This window comes from Cavia porcellus, unplaced genomic scaffold (assembly GCF_034190915.1).
Source record: "Cavia porcellus strain 051 isolate PalLab524CR breed Dunkin Hartley unplaced genomic scaffold, mCavPor4.1 scaffold_24, whole genome shotgun sequence".
Lineage (NCBI taxonomy): Eukaryota > Metazoa > Chordata > Mammalia > Rodentia > Caviidae > Cavia > Cavia porcellus.
Window position 1 is genome coordinate 49,472,420 of NW_026947507.1, and position 15,774 is coordinate 49,488,193.

Here is a 15,774-nt window from a genome sequence, read left to right on the forward strand (position 1 = left end):
ACTGGTTTCTAATTTTTATCAATGTTACCCTGAAATTGGCTGTCAGGTTTCTAATGTAAAACTCAGTCAAGCAGACCAAAGTTTTTTTACCCTTTGCTAAGTTTCTACAGAAAACTGGCCTGACAGTTGCTCTGGAAGTTCTTTCAACAGATGTTTTCAACTAATTCATATTAAAAATTTCTTGCCATTAAAAGTTAACTCCAATCCTTTCCAAAATCCAGCCCTAGCACAGGGAGCAGGTCAAGCCTGTGTATGGCCTTTAGTTGGCTGGTGTGACCTGGAATAAACAATAAACCAAAATATACTTCATGTGAAAGAACAAAAAAATGTTTATTTTTTAAAATGAGACCCATACTGTTTTAATGTAGGCGATGTCATCTTTATTTACAGGCTAATAAAAAAATATTGAACTCACCTAGATACAACACATCTGATAGATCTGAAGCCGCCCCTAGAAGAAGGCTGGCAGGTAGACAGCAGATCACAGAACGTCAAGTAATGTGCAACTTGCATTGAACCATCGGTCTGGCTTCTAAGTATGAAACAGTCAGTCCACAGCGGTGGGAAAAACAACTGGCACCAAGCTGTGCTAACTTTAGGTAACTTCAATTTTAAATGCCAACACTCACAAAATTTCCATCTTTCTTGCATGTGTTTTAGCAATACTGTATTCCATCACACTCCTACCAGAAATACTGGAGATGAGAATCTAGGTTAATAGTAAATATATATATATATATACACACACACATACACACATATATATATGTATTTATTTATTTTGGACACTCTCAACAATTGCTTTTCTATGTTAATTTTTTCTTTCCCTTTTTCACTGTTCCTTACCTGTTTGGCTTTTTCCCAGAAGTCTCAGTATTATATGAATTTTTTTCCTGGAAATGTGGAACCACCAGAATTGGTTTGCACTTGGGCCTTTGGGAAAAGCCTGTAACTACAAATCCATTCCCAGGATGATGTGTGTTTTCTAACACAAGTGTGCAGCAAGCTGGGTATGACACACAAGGCTCACAGTGGCCTCGGAATGCACGAATACTCACAGGAGACAGACCAAAAGGGAGCGGCTGTGTGCAAACCTACCATCTGCTGTCAGCTGAGGGGGGAATTTCCATCCTAACCATTTCACTCGACCCTTTGACTGACAAACAAACTCATGAAAATCCTAACGCAAGGTCTTGAAAACCTTTTTAGACCTTCATGTACTTCCTGAAAATCTAAAGAGTACAGCTCACATTTGCTATGGGCTCAGGCCTAGTGGACAGGATCTTTCCAGAAGAAATGCCATGGTCAGTCCACTCCGTCGTGTTTTAAGATAGTAACAGCGTGGTTCCGTATGTCCAGCCCTGCTGCGGTCCCAGTTTTCCTTATTAACAAGTACACAGGCTAAAATCCAGTCTGCTGACCTTATGTATGTCTGGCATGGGGGATGCTAAAGAAAAGACAAGCTATTTCTTAAAAGAAGCTTAACCCCCACCCCTGTCAGGAAAGAAGAACAGTGTACAACTTCCTTATTCATTAAATACTAACTCCTGCTTAGAGGCAATATTATACTACAAAGTATTTTAATATCAGTAACAATATACACTATGAAGTGCACTTCTAGTTGCAAATTAACACGGTGATATACAGATGCATAAAGCCACCCAAAACAAAACCTAAATGAGCTACAGGTAAAACAAAAATTTATAAATAGCAAAATCATGAAATTAAGTATATACAGTTTATAAATTTGACTTTGAACAAATATATAGTGCATCTGGGGAAGACAAGAAAATGTTTCATCAACATAACATCTAAATACTTGAAACGAGACACTGATAATATTCTTAAAGCCATACAGACTTTCTCCCCCTCATATACCCTTAAATGTTTAATCCTGTGAAACGGTGACAGAAGCAGCAAGTACCACCTCTTCAAATGCAATGTGGAACAGCAAGTGGAGAGCGGGCTCCATGCTTGCTCCTGGGATAAGAGAAGGAGCAGTGGTGCGCACATGCACGCCCTGCAGTCACACAGGCACTAACATGAGGAGCATATGGCTCAGTGACTGGCTCTGTTCTGGCCGCACCAGCCCCAGTTGGATGGGTGACTGGCAACCCAGTGCTGAGGCAGAACTGCTGTTTACAACAGCTCAGCATACTTCAGCCTTTCCTGCCAGATACCTTATCTTCACCTGCCCAGTTCATCACAAGACAAACTTTACGAACAATTCAAAACATAAAACTCTTTCACGGTCCCCAGAAAATAAACACTTGAGACTAAACATTAATAATATAATGTTCCAATACCATGCATACAGATCAACATAATTGAGAACAGGTATTTTATACTCATCTCCACTTCCTTTAAAACCAAAAGTAAAATTTAAAGTAACTTCAGAAACTCTTTCTGGTGCACCACTGATTTATAAAGGATTGCTCAAAGAAAACTATTTTGTATTGCATGGAACGAGGCTAGAAGGCAAACCTACTAAAATAAGTGACTATAAAGAATTTATGTATCAGGATGCACAATAAAATTTTTTTAACCCTAAAGTCATTCTTTCTTATAAAAAATTAAGCCTACATTTCTCTCCCAGCATTGTGCAGACTCAATTCATGGAGTCAATTCTGTCCTTTGAAACACCACAGTTAACATTCTGAAATATATAATGTGAACTCCCTTATTCTCGTGAATTTAATGGTTGTTTTTCACAAAATTGCAGTTGGCACTGTCCTACTCCCAAATAAGAAAAGAAATCAAATAAAATAGTAGTGCTTCATTTGGTACCTAAGAACCTAGAAATACAATATTCCTTTGGGAAACACATGCTTTGGTGCTTACAATTCCAGGTAAACCAAAAATGCTTTACATGCAATAGCTAATCGTGGGGTACCACAGAAATGGGGGTTGTGCATTTAGAACTGTTTGCATGAAGCCCTGAGGTACCTGCCTTTCTCTAGGCAACAAAACAGCCTCTCTTGACCCAGGATGGTCTTTGTCACCATTCTCTAGTGCCCCCAATTCAAAACAGTCTGGCGAGCAATCCTGTCTGGAGATGTAGATGCTCAGAAAGACTTTTTATGATACAGACCACTGTGCAGGTCATCTAATTTCGAAGCAGCATCATCTAGTGGAGTCTCACTTGAAGTCTCCAGGTCTCCATTCTCCTGGGCATCAGTGACTGTCTTCTTATTATACCCTGCAAGACAGACAAAAGAAAACAGTGAGTAATACCTAGTTTAAAAATATACTTCGTTTTATAGTTTTTACTGGATAAAAACCAAAGAATGCTCACTGTGGTCAGTACCAGGAAAACAAAAATAACAAACTAACTATCAGTAATATCTGTCAAGGGAATTTTTTCACATGTAATGGTAACACTTAAGTCAACTATACATATATCCAAAATATGAATGGATCTTTCAACCATAAACCATTCTGCAGGGTCATCTATCAGTCATTCACTGAGTGTGTAGCAATGCTAAATGCTTTGCTGTATGAAAACTCGCATTCGTCAGTATCACCACAGATCCGTGACAGTAGTGAGTTCTGAGGTACTGGGGGGCTGTCAAGGGCACAGTGGCTGATGGATGTTTTACAAAATTCTGAGTTTCCCCAAGAGCTCACATTTTATCACTGGCAGGAAATACCATCTGCTGTCTTCCTAGAAATGACAAAAATTTGCATTCATTTTTAAGAAACTGACCACTGAGAAGTCTGGATGACCATAATCTGTGTCATTTTCGCAAGAATCATCTTCCCTGACAGAATAGCAAGTTCTACAGTCAGTCAGGTGGCCCTGAGACTAGCATCTCTGTGCAGTGCGGGAGGAGGGCGTCGTGCACCCTGGTATCCCAGCGCCCAGTACAGGCACACGCTAGGTGATATTTCATAAAATGAGCAGTTTTTGCATTTTCATCACATATGGCTATTTTACTGAAGAAAAAAAGTTCTTACTGTTTCCTCAAGGGTATGTTTCAATAGATTACCATTTTCTTTTCCTTCTGTGTGGGTGACAAGGAAGAAAGTCACACTTGCTGCTAGCCTGGGTGCCATGCATTGACTACCCTCAGGGACCAGCAGTTCTGCCTCAATTGCTTTTATACTACAGGTGCAAATTCCAAAACAGGAGTGAAGTCTTAACATTATTATGACTCCCAAGACCCATGAGTCCTAATTTTCCAACCACTGCTCTGCATAAGCAGCTTCTTCAGACCCCACGTGTGACTCAACTCACTGTATCTAAGAGCATAATCAGCTACATTAAGATAGATCTACTCTAAAAGCCAGGGGACTCTTGTTTCTGTCTGGATGGTTGAAATTTTCTTTATCTTTTAAGGACCTCAGTAGCAGGGAGACAAAATCTGAGCATGGCTACTGGTTTACAATAAAACCATGAGTAGGAAAAAACTATTCATTTGTTGGTTTCCTCCTCCTTAACACATTGTTACTACAGAATATCCAAAGCTTTACCTCTTGAAAAGGTACAAGCAATGCACATATTCACAGTAATTTTCAGTGAGTTCTACCTGGGAACACTTTGACTTCCCCGCTGGTGTCTTTGCAACTAGCACTAGGGTTGCCGCCGCCCTCCAATTCATCCAGGTACAGACGATAACGATGCCCGCTTTCATCCTCATACTCCACATTCTCGTCATCAGAATCCACTTCAGGAGCCACGTACACCACTTCAAACTCAATCTCGCCTCTCTAAAGGAGGGAACAAATGGAGGAAGTCCAACTGTTATCATCATATGCCAAAGGGATCTTCAAGACCCTTGGAGGTAGGCTCAGTGGTAAGAGACTTCAGAAGTTGCTCCTTTGCAGTCCAAAGAAGACACTCAACTCTTGGGACAGCTCGGGGCCAAGAGACCATGACCTCCAGACCAACCCTGGGAATCTGCTCTGCAAATCATCTTATCTTACTCCTACAGTTCTACTAGTCACATTATGTTCTGTAAATAGATCTAAAATTAAAAAGGATGCTTAACTAGTCATAGAATTCTGGAAGAAGTATTCAAAGTCATTTTGCAATGTTGTGCTGTTACATGGCAAATGAGAAAATCCATCTAGAAACTGGATGTTAAGTTAGCTTGTGCATAAGGACATCATATGAACTGTCTGTACTAATTGAAGAAGTCCCTATGTAATGATTTATCAAATAAATCTTAAATCTTTCCGTAACTTTCAAGCAAGGACCAGACACGGCGTCAGTCCAGACAGTGTGTGTAGCTGCACTGTGGTTATCGTGTCTGGATCCTCAGAACAGTCTCATGACAGTCTCTGGCAGGACTCAGAAACCCCAGTGAGCACACATGAAAGTGGGCACTTGCCAGACAGCAGGCTGACCAAGAATGCACAAGACATGCCAGCCCTAAGTCCTTGCTCTTTCTCTGTGCTACACTAAGTTGTAATTTCTGTACCGTTACTCTTTAATAACGCCTGTTTGCACAAGTACAATATTACTGGTCACAGTATCAGAACAATTTCAAGCTGCACTTGTCATTTCAGAAGAAGGAATAACCACTGCATACAAGTCTATGGCTGCAGCTCACGCAATGATGGCCTTTGCTCAAAATGCCTTTTCTGAATGCTCCCCTCCAGGTGGGCCCCTGAGGTGTTTTCTTCCCAGCTTCAATGTTGGCAAAATCATGCCTGATGGTTGTGAAATGTGCCTTGGTTTCCTTTATGACTGCCTAGGCAGCCTCCTCTTGGCTATTAGATCACAGTCACATATACTGAGAAAACACAAACTTACACAATCCTTTATCATCAGATGATGTATTAAAATACCACTGGGGGAGACAAGTGATAATACAGTGATCTCCCATGAAGTTCTAGAGAATAGCAGCTGTCTGTGGTTGGACAAAGGCTGCAGGTTGAATGTGAAGAAGGGATTTTTTAAACAATCAGCAGTGCACAGTAATGCAGTGAACAGTGCTGCTTTAGCATCAGTATGTCTTCCCTTTCACTTCCCACAACTACTCAGACGCTGCTGCTGCTGAAGAACCTACTCATCATGTCGAGCTGAACCAAGAGCTACAATCCCACACCCTACTAAGGTTCAGTCTTACACCAGATACTCCACTGGTGATCCAAAAATGTCTCTAGATACAAATCTCACTCTCTCAACCTTATTCTCACCAGCATGAAAAATAAATGTCATGGTTTGTGTCTAGATGTCCCCTCAAAGTCTCACACAGTCACAGGTGAGGCTTTTCAGAAGGGGCAAGATCTGCAGTGTGTGATGGCTGGGCTTAAGGGTGTACGTCTACTAAATTAGCCCATTAATTGGCATGGCACAGTTCTGCTAGAATGAAGGGTACCCCACCTTGAGTGGGAGTGCTACCCGCCTTAAAGGGTGGTAGCCTGCATACAATACAAAGGGGCAGGAAAAAAATCCATCATTTGCTGCCTGTTGCCTTCTGCCCACCTGCTCTGCGATGCCCCTCTGCCATGCCACCCCATCTTGCTGTCAGCCAACCACAAAGTGAAACCTCTATGAACTGTGAGCTAAATAAACTTTTTCTCCTTTCACTTTGGGTGTTGGATATTATCTCAGCAATGAAAAAGTAACTAAGAAAACAAACAACTTTAAATATTCTGGATAACTTGGATATGAAAGCTCATTCTAAACTTTAGTTGCTCTGCAACTATGAATAAATCCTTAGTCTCTAACAACTTGAACTGACTCATCTTCAAATAAGATAGTTAGGCTAGATGATGTCTAAGGACCCTGTCACTTTGATATTCTACGAGCAAAATCTGCCCACTTCTGGCACTATCTTCTTTATGCTCTACTGTATCTGTAGTGTCTCTGTGATTACTGATGTGGTTTTCCAAGTACTGTATCCTGTTCCGGATACCAACACATTCAGTCCAGCTCTACTTTCATCCCTACCACACCAATGAGAAACTGTAGCACAGAGAACATAAGTGACTTGCTCAGTAATGTGCTCACATGAAAGAGCAAACAAAACAGTCCTTTGTCTGTAGAATCTAACCAATGTCATTATGAATTTCCAAATCAAAGGAAATAATGCCCACCTACAAACACTTTCCTCGTCAATAAACTTCACTGGAACACAGAAACTGTTTATGAGGACACAAAGGGATCATACCTGCTGGGAAAGGATGGCTACAGCTTCTTTATGCTTTGTGTCCCTCAGGTTAACTCCGTTGACTGCCAGGATGGCGTCCCCAACATGTAGGCCTCCACATCTGTCAGCAGGCTGCCCGGGGTGGATCTCAGAGATGAGGATTGGAACACCATGCTCCTTCCCACCCTAACAGCAACAGAAGTCTGTAAGTCAGTTTACACACTGCCATCTACAGCCACAGGTCATTCCAGACATAAAACATTTTCTTAAAAATACTTTTCATTAAATAGTTATACTGTCCCTGTAAGTGCTGGGTGACGTGGTATTTGCTATACTGGTCACAGTAAATAAATCTAATGAACATCAATGAATTACCTCCACAGAAAAGAATTCGTAATTATGCTTTTTTTCACACACATTCCAGAGTCACAAACATGTCAACATAAACAATAGTCCTAACTCTTAAATATGAATAAAAATACTTACAGATTAGGACTACACAGCACTATATTATCAAATCTAAACTGCTACGTATAGTAAGAACAATTATTTAATATACCAAAAAGCTGTAAGATTTCAGATGAATTTTCTGAATATTAATGTGATTGACAAAACTAAAAACAGCCAAGTTTTAGAATGCTGCCCAATAGAACTGTCTGTAAAGGCAGCAAACCAACAAAAGAAGACGTAATGCTTAGACCCGGTGCCAAAGAAACTTAATTGTTAAACATGAAACAAGAAATTGTTAAATATGAAACAAGAAAATCTGTACCTAGAGCATTATCCACAGGAAAAAACGGCCATTATCTGGTCTTAAAGGCTTCCACAAGCATCACAGTATCTGATACAAGACTATGACTTGGGTCATAATGAAAATGCTAATCCATTCCACAAAGGAGCATTGAACAACTGTCAGAAGATTCACATACCAAGAAAGTACACATAAGTGCTGGCACCCAGATGTTGTTAGATGCCTGACTTATCAGACTGTGTATCCAGAATACTCTGTTCCCACACTATGTCCTCCATGGGAGCAGGGCTATATCAGATTACTACACAGAGAAAACTAAAGCACTACTTCTTACTGTAATTGAAATGCCGAGGCCTTCATGGTCTTCCTTAAGCAGAAGAACTTTTCTGATGGGACCAACTCCTTGGCTTTTCTTTAAAGAATCTTGATCCTTATTGAAAGGGAAAAAATTAGTATCAGTTAAGTCATGTACCAAATAAAAGTACTCTCATGCTGTATTATTTGCTTTTAGAAATCTATTACTTTCTTGATATAGAGTACAGTATTAACATACTAAAGTAGAAAAATGAAAACATTTTGTTAATATGGTAACATTTATAGATTATTCTCTCTTATCAATAGTTTTTTAAAAATACTAAAATATTGATACATGTCTTTATATAATAGGACATTACAAAAGAAATTATCACCAGGAATTAATCAAACAAGTGTCTTCCAGGAATAAAAGTGGGCAACTACCTATTCGCTAGAAAGTATCTCAAAAGACTTACATCAGTTTCACCTGGTTTGTAGGGATGAAAACACATTTGCAATGTGATCATTTCTACTTCTGTCAGCTCTGTGATCACTACCATTGAGATCCAGGGCAAACCTGTGCCACTGTGCAGGTTTCTACCCCTGGCTTCCCATTCTTTTGCTTTATACATACTTGCTCTGATGTGTGAGTCAATTCCAGTTGTAAGAGAGGAATGAATGGTTTTTCCTAAAACTCCAACTCAAGCCTCCCCTCCTGAATCCTGGTCACATGGCTGTTTGGATGAGGATCCTGAAGTCCCTGGCAGCTCAGGCATCTGTATAAACATCTGACCTCGTCTTTCCCTTCCGAGCTTCCTTTTTATTCTATTCCTTTTCTCCATGGGAGTTGGATCACTCTCAGTTGGCCAAAACAAAACTCTGGATACTTCCTTCTCAAAGACTTAAGCACTCTTGTGCTCCTGGTTCCAATTCTCTAAAAGCACTTCTTCTGACATGCTGCTTCCCCTGCCTTCATCACTTTCTCTGTGGAATACCACAGTATCTTTCTGACTGGGCATATTACAACAGGGTTACACTATCTCACTTAAAAGCCCCAGATTACCAGGGAAGTCAACAATGCCTTGTTAGTATGAAATAACTTTGGCTATCTGCTCACTGTATACAATCTGTCTCTTCCTTAGCGACTTTTATCACTCAGAAATCACAACACTGACTACTGTTTTCTGAACCTCTATTTTCCCAAACTTCCACACCTACACATGTATGGTGTGACTGATGCCTTAGAGGAGACAATGGGGTAAACCTCTTCCTCTTCCAACAATTCTATGCACACCTCAATTTTTCTGTGGTAACTGCCACAGAGGCAACAACACTAAGACACACAACCCACAAGGCCAAGGCTAGACGTGCTTTCATATATCAAGCTCTGGGCTATCAAGCATCTGCCATCATGAAGGGCTGCAAAGGCACGTGTCACAGAGCCTGTTCCTATCCCAGGGCAGCTTTAGCAAGAAGTCATAGGATACAGACCTCGAGTCCTAGCTTAACCCAGACCTAAAAGGCGTAAATGTTATTCAGAATCTGTACTAGGACTTGGGTTACTGAAAAATCTCCTTAAAGAACTTCCCTCAAATATTCTGTCAATTCCCTGAAATGACCACACACTTTAATCTAACCCTAAACAAACCTCAGTGAACAGCCCAGTCGTGTCAGGAGCACTGCGGCACTGATCCGGAGCACTAGCAGTAAGTCTGCCTACAGTGGCTCGGCATCCTTGGAAATGTCACTGTGAGACATCAGTACATCCGCGCGACCCATCATGACTCCACTGGGCTTACTGAATCTTCCAATGTTTGTCCACTGCAAATAAGCTGAATCCCACTTTCACTCTAGATAAAAGTTCCAAACCGCACCAGAAGAAAAGACAGAACAGAGGGACTGAGGAGTAAAGTGAAGAGGTGGCCCAGAAGCAGCAGCAAAACACGTACATGGCCCGGAGGGGCCTGCATGGGTCGTTTTAGGTCATTCCGTCCCCTGCAGGCTCTGATGACAGTCTTGTGCCGGTGCAAATGGATCTCAGCTTCTAACTGGTTCCAAAGCTTGTCATGAGCAGGGCCTTTCATGTCTCGTCCTAATAACTGTATCTGCTGGACCCTTCATGTCAAGAAATGAGTTCAGTTACTTTTTCAATATACTTAGGAAGAATTACTAAATATAAGTACCTTTTGCCTAAATCTCAATTGGTAATAAAAATATTCAACAGCCTCTCCATATTTCTGATTTATAAAAATATGAAACCTCTACTAAGAACAGGAGTCAAGGGAAAACCAGTAAAACAAAAATTTTTTAAAGGAAACAAATGACAACTCTTAGTCATACACTGTACTTATTTCAAATATTCCTTAAAAAACAATTTATGAGATCAGTATCAATTAACATGTTTTATGTCTTGCATATGATAAAGGTAACAATATCTGAACTCAGATACAACAGTATTAAGTATTAGCTTTTAGATGATCTACTGAACAAAAGCCTTTCTTCTACTGAGTTTCTTTTCATAAAATGATTCTTTTAAATGTGGTAAAGTTAACAAAATGTTTACGTCAAGATGCTATACTTTTGCTTCACATCGGGTGTCAATGTAATATTAAAACAGTAAGCATAAAACCATTTAGTCCTAATAATCATCAAAGTTTGTGAACACAGCAAAATGAATGCCAGCAGAACCCATTTTTTTATTATAAAAATCAGCTGTTAACGTAATCTTCTTCCTTTTTTTTTTTTTTTTTTTTTTTAAGTTTTTGGAAGGGAAGCAAGCTCAGGTTTCCAGGTGACAGGAAGGACTCCTTGCAGAAGCTATGCTGGCTATGACCCCAACTGTTCTGGCACTGAGGCAGGAAACAGGCACATGATTGCAGCAATTCCCAGTGCTGGGCATCTGCACAGACCACACTTACCCAGGGCGAGTGAACTGCAACACAGGATGCTACTGACATTCACTTAAGAAAACCATGTTCTAACCCACTGAACAGTAATTCTGAGGGTCCGTGTTTCATTCCCAAAGCACCGAGCCTCCCAGGTCATCTGTCACTGAGGACGCGACACGACCCGCTACACACCTGCCAGCCAGCTCCTTGTCCAAATACTTGGCAGCCAGCCTGGCACCGTACACCTCGGCCTGGAGAACAGCTATGTGTCTGCGCAGGGCCTCATTCTCTTTTCGCAACAACTTCACTTCAGCTTCAAGCTGGGCTTCTTGCACCTTTTCTTTTTTGTTTGCTTCAAGCTCTCTTTCCTATTGTAATTTTTTCAAAAAATATAATTTGATGTACGTTTCTTTATGGGTTTTAGCAGTAAACCAGATTCCTTAAAATAGTCTCTAATACCCGCAATGGAAGCAATGATGAAAATGATCACATCATTTCTACAAAATGGAACACAAGGGTTGGGAATCAGTACTGTACCATCTCAGGAGTACTGGCTAGGAACATGCCAAGAGGCACTCTGGCACTGAAGACAGTAAGAGAAGTGGTTTTCTCCAAGGGCAGGAGGTAACTGAGGCTGCTGCTTACTTTCTAAACCTAATAGAAGACATCTACTGGTAACAAGAGCATTATAACATCAAGAGACATCTACAGAGAAATGCACCTATGGTGTCAATTCTGACTGAATTGGGGACACAGCTCATCTCTGTCTACAAGTTTAGACAGAGATTTGGCCTTGCTCTGGCTCTTCGTATATGTTCACCCATTTTCTGCTCCCACAAAAAGACACTAGCCTCTGCTCTACCTGTCAGACCGGCTGTCTGTGTGACTCTACAGGTGTCAGCCGGAAAACACCATTCCAAGTTTTAATGACAAATTCACAGGTGAGAAATTGTATTCAATTTCCCGTAAGATACAAAGCACAATCTATATAATCCTACAAACTAGAGGTTACAAATGGAAATGCCCTCAGGATCCAAGCGCAAAATCAATGAGCAGCTTCAACACAAAGTGCAAGCTGGAAGAGGCCTGCTCAGTGGCAGACTAGTACCAATACCAGTACGCACACAGTGTGTAGCCAAAGAGAAGCTCCTCAAAAAATCACATGTGTCCTGGGAGACTTCAAGCTGCCTTTCCCAAAGCACCTGTCTGCAGAACCTCCAGTCCTGCAAAAGCACAGCCTCATCTGCTCCCGTGCATGGAGGGTGCCCATACTGCGAACCATGCCCCACTTGAGCACTTCAGTGAAAGTCCACTTGGCACCAGAAATCACGGAAACTAAGCAGCAGTTTCCATTCTATGGACACTCATTAAGTACTTTTCTTTTGCTTCTAGGTATCAGAAGCTACAAAACAAATTGCTTTGGTCTACCATCTTGACCAGTATCAAAGTGCAATATATTCAAATATAAGGCAATGCATTCGATAATCTTAAAAACTTGGTACTGTCAAAAATATGTGTGTGTATGTATACACACAGAAGTTAAAATGAATAAAAACTGAGCCAGGCATACCAGCACATGCCTGTAATCTCAGCACTCCAGGCGTAACAGGAGGATCATAAGTTCAAGGTCATGCTGGTCTGCACAGTGGTTCAAGGCCAGCCTAAACTACCAATGGCCCCTGTCTCAAAAAACCAAAACCAAAACACACAAAAACATCCTAGCAAAAACCATGAAATGCTGTGTATGTTATTTTTTGATTAAAATATTTGTTTTATAGGTGGCAAACAATTAAGATGAGCAGGTTTGTTTAACTTCTACAAACAAAAATACAACCCTTACACATAGTTTCTAGATTAAAAGATTCGAAAAACAACTAAACCAGGCATGTTGGTGCATGCCTATAATTCCGGTACTCAGGAGGCTGAGGCAGAAAGATTGCTGTAAGTTCAAGGTCAGCCTGGCTTACACAAAGAGTTCAGGGCCAGCCTAACCTACAAAGCAAGATTCTGTCTTGAAAAAGCAAAAAACAAAACCAAACAAAAGAAAAACTAAGCCAGAATTCTCCTTTTATAACAATTCTGGAATAACATATCAATTTATTTCAAAATGTATTTCCTAAAAGAGCACATATCATTTGCTCCCCTGCCCCCAAAAACCAGCCCCAATAATGTACAAAAACCTTTTTATGACATTTATTATCATTTTATGACATTTTTAGAAAATGTATTTCTAACAGACCAAGATTTCTTTGGACTATAAGCTAAGTACACTTGATGGTGAGAATCATCCACTTCCCATTACTTTTACCATACGATAGCAGTGGAATATGAAAAACATACTAAGCTACCACTGTTTTAATGACTTAAACCTCTAATAAATCTACTACTCTTAGGACTGAAATTAAAAGATGTAAGCAAGAATAAGATTAATGAAACTAAAGATAGTTACTTCTAGATTTAAAGGCAATTTTTGTTTTTTAAGTTAACCTGTCTGTTACTAAGTAACAAACAATAGTAACTTAGTTATTTTACTTGCAGGGCTAGGGACTGAACCAGGACCTTGTTCGTGATAGGTTAAGTGCTTTAATGATGAGCCACACCCCCAGCATTATTTTACATTTAGCTATGCAAGTACATATCATGAAGAGAAGTCATAAAACAAACTGAGACCTGATTAGACTGGGGTAATGGGAATGACATTAAAAATTTATTATTGTTATTTCTAAAATAATCTTTGGTAAAGAATTTTTAAGATCTAGTTGTTTTAATGGTAACACAATTATTCTCAAGACTGATGAAAGTTCTAACACATGCAGTGGATGAAGAAGAAACCAACATGCATACTCTTTTCCCAGGAATAAATTCAAACAAACGGAATGAAGTGAGAAGCAGGCTGCTCAATCTGTATCTGTACTCTCATGTGGGCAAACCACTTGGTCTTCTGAAGGAGATGCGGGAAGCAAGTCACAAAGCCCAAAAGCTGTCAAAAGCAGACAGCTCTGCAAATACAGTAATGGCTATAAATCACAAACAAAAGAAAAACCATTAACTCCATGCAACAAGTAAAATACAATGGCCATCCATTAAACTTTTCAGGCATGGGAATTTTAAATTTCAGATACACAAGAACGATGACATAGAATATGCACATGAAGACATGGAATACTTCAGCACAACATACTAAAGCCAAACAGAACTGCTGTACTCACCAGCTCTTCCACAGAGAGGTTAGACTTAAGATACAAGAAAAAGGGTTTATGATTAGAAAACCATCCAAACAATGAATTTATCTAGCGGTAAAGTCATTACAAAGAAAATTTCTAAATGATGAATATCATTTGGTAAAGTTCATTACAATAAATACATATGCAAATCTACAAATAGTCAACTGCATAGTATTAGATTAAAATCTGTTTTACTAAAATTAGTCAACACAACTGGTTCATTTGCCCTTATTTTGTGTGCCAGGGATTGAACTCATGACCTCACGTTTGCCAAGCAGGCACTTATGCCATTGAGCTAAACCCCCAACCACCACTGGTTCAGTACTTTTCTCTACCATCTTGGTGTTCCAAGTCTAACATTAAGGTAAATTATTTTCAAATGAAATTGTAAATTGCTTCTCCGTGTTAACATCAACTATTTGAAGGAAGCAATTATGATCTGATTTTTATTTCAGTTAAATAAAACACTATTTAGGTTCATATAATTTCAGGATTTAAAAGGACTTTGGAAGAATACAATATTTAAACAGATTCTATCACATCAGTATTAGAAACCAATCAAACAACATTAACTGAAGGTAAGTAAGGCCTACAAACCTATCACTCATCACCTCATCACCTCACGTCCTGCCTTTTCCAAGCTCTGCCTGTCTCGTCTACTGCTGTGTCTCCTCATGGTTAATAAGATGTCTTGCACACGGTATACACCCAATACACAAGAGGGTAAACTGAAATGAGACTAACATTTTTTCTATTTAAGCAACTGAATGTGTTAAAAAGATACTCGTTAATTATAATAAACTCATAAACACCAATATGCAGCCTTTCCTGTGATTACAGTGTTCAGCAGGAAATGCTCATAGTATAAAAGAATGTGCTATTGATTAGCACCCAGTTCTGTATTCACCTCTTTTCTGGTTACAGAACTGATTTTACTGCAGTTGACCATGTGACCAACTAAAAAGCTCACACAGGGCTATGTACAGCCAATGAGATATTGGCAGAAATCACTGAGGAGAATGTTGCAAAAAGTTCTTTGGACAAAGCGAACCAGCCCTTTCTTTAGATGTCTGCCCGTTCTTTAGATTCCTATGCTTCCTGCCGACAATGCAGACATGAAGAAATCCTGAAATGCAGACATGAGCTAAGGTGGGACCACACAACAAAGGGACTTGTGTCCTTAATCCCTATGGGGCTGGCATATCAGACTTGTGCTGCCTGCCTTCAGGTTCCTATAACAGAATGTAGCTACTCTTCCAGAATGAGACTACTGGATATGCTTGTAAGCTACTCTTAGGAGCCTGAGGCAAAGCAACTTAGTAAGACTAGTCTCAATAAGTCCAATGGTGGAACACTTGGCTAGCATGAGTGAGGCCCTACTAACAACAACAACAAAAAAAAAACCAACAACACCACATCAGAATAACCCCAATTTGTTATACGCAGCTGAATTTAATCCTAGCTGGTAAAGCAAAACAAGAAAACTGTTCATATGTCTTAATTACAAGTACCTCTTA

The 15,774-nt window shown here is 39.9% G+C and overlaps 1 protein-coding gene and 1 long non-coding RNA gene across 3 annotated transcripts in view; one reads left to right on the forward strand and one right to left on the reverse strand.

Annotated features, from left to right (window-relative positions):
* Window positions 1-311: 311 nt before the first annotated feature.
* Window positions 312-15,774, reverse strand: part of Gopc (golgi associated PDZ and coiled-coil motif containing) — a 35,165-nt gene continuing 19,702 nt past the window's right edge. The window contains exons 3-9 of one of the 2 annotated variants that reach the window (XM_003479400.5): window positions 14,243-14,266; window positions 11,226-11,401; window positions 10,095-10,260; window positions 8,186-8,281; window positions 7,122-7,286; window positions 4,530-4,710; window positions 312-3,199 (exon numbers count right to left, since the gene is read on the reverse strand). In XM_003479400.5, coding sequence (XP_003479448.1) covers window positions 3,066-3,199; window positions 4,530-4,710; window positions 7,122-7,286; window positions 8,186-8,281; window positions 10,095-10,260; window positions 11,226-11,401; window positions 14,243-14,266 — 942 coding nt within the window. In that variant the 3' untranslated portion in view covers window positions 312-3,065. The remainder of the gene's footprint in view (window positions 3,200-4,529; window positions 4,711-7,121; window positions 7,287-8,185; window positions 8,282-10,094; window positions 10,261-11,225; window positions 11,402-14,242; window positions 14,267-15,774) is intronic. The other variant, XM_003479399.5, reaches the window with a different exon arrangement.
* On the forward strand, window positions 7,175-15,689 carry LOC134472760 (uncharacterized). Its single transcript, XR_010042723.1, has 2 exons — window positions 7,175-7,305; window positions 10,905-15,689. It is a non-coding gene; the product is annotated as an uncharacterized LOC134472760 (long non-coding RNA).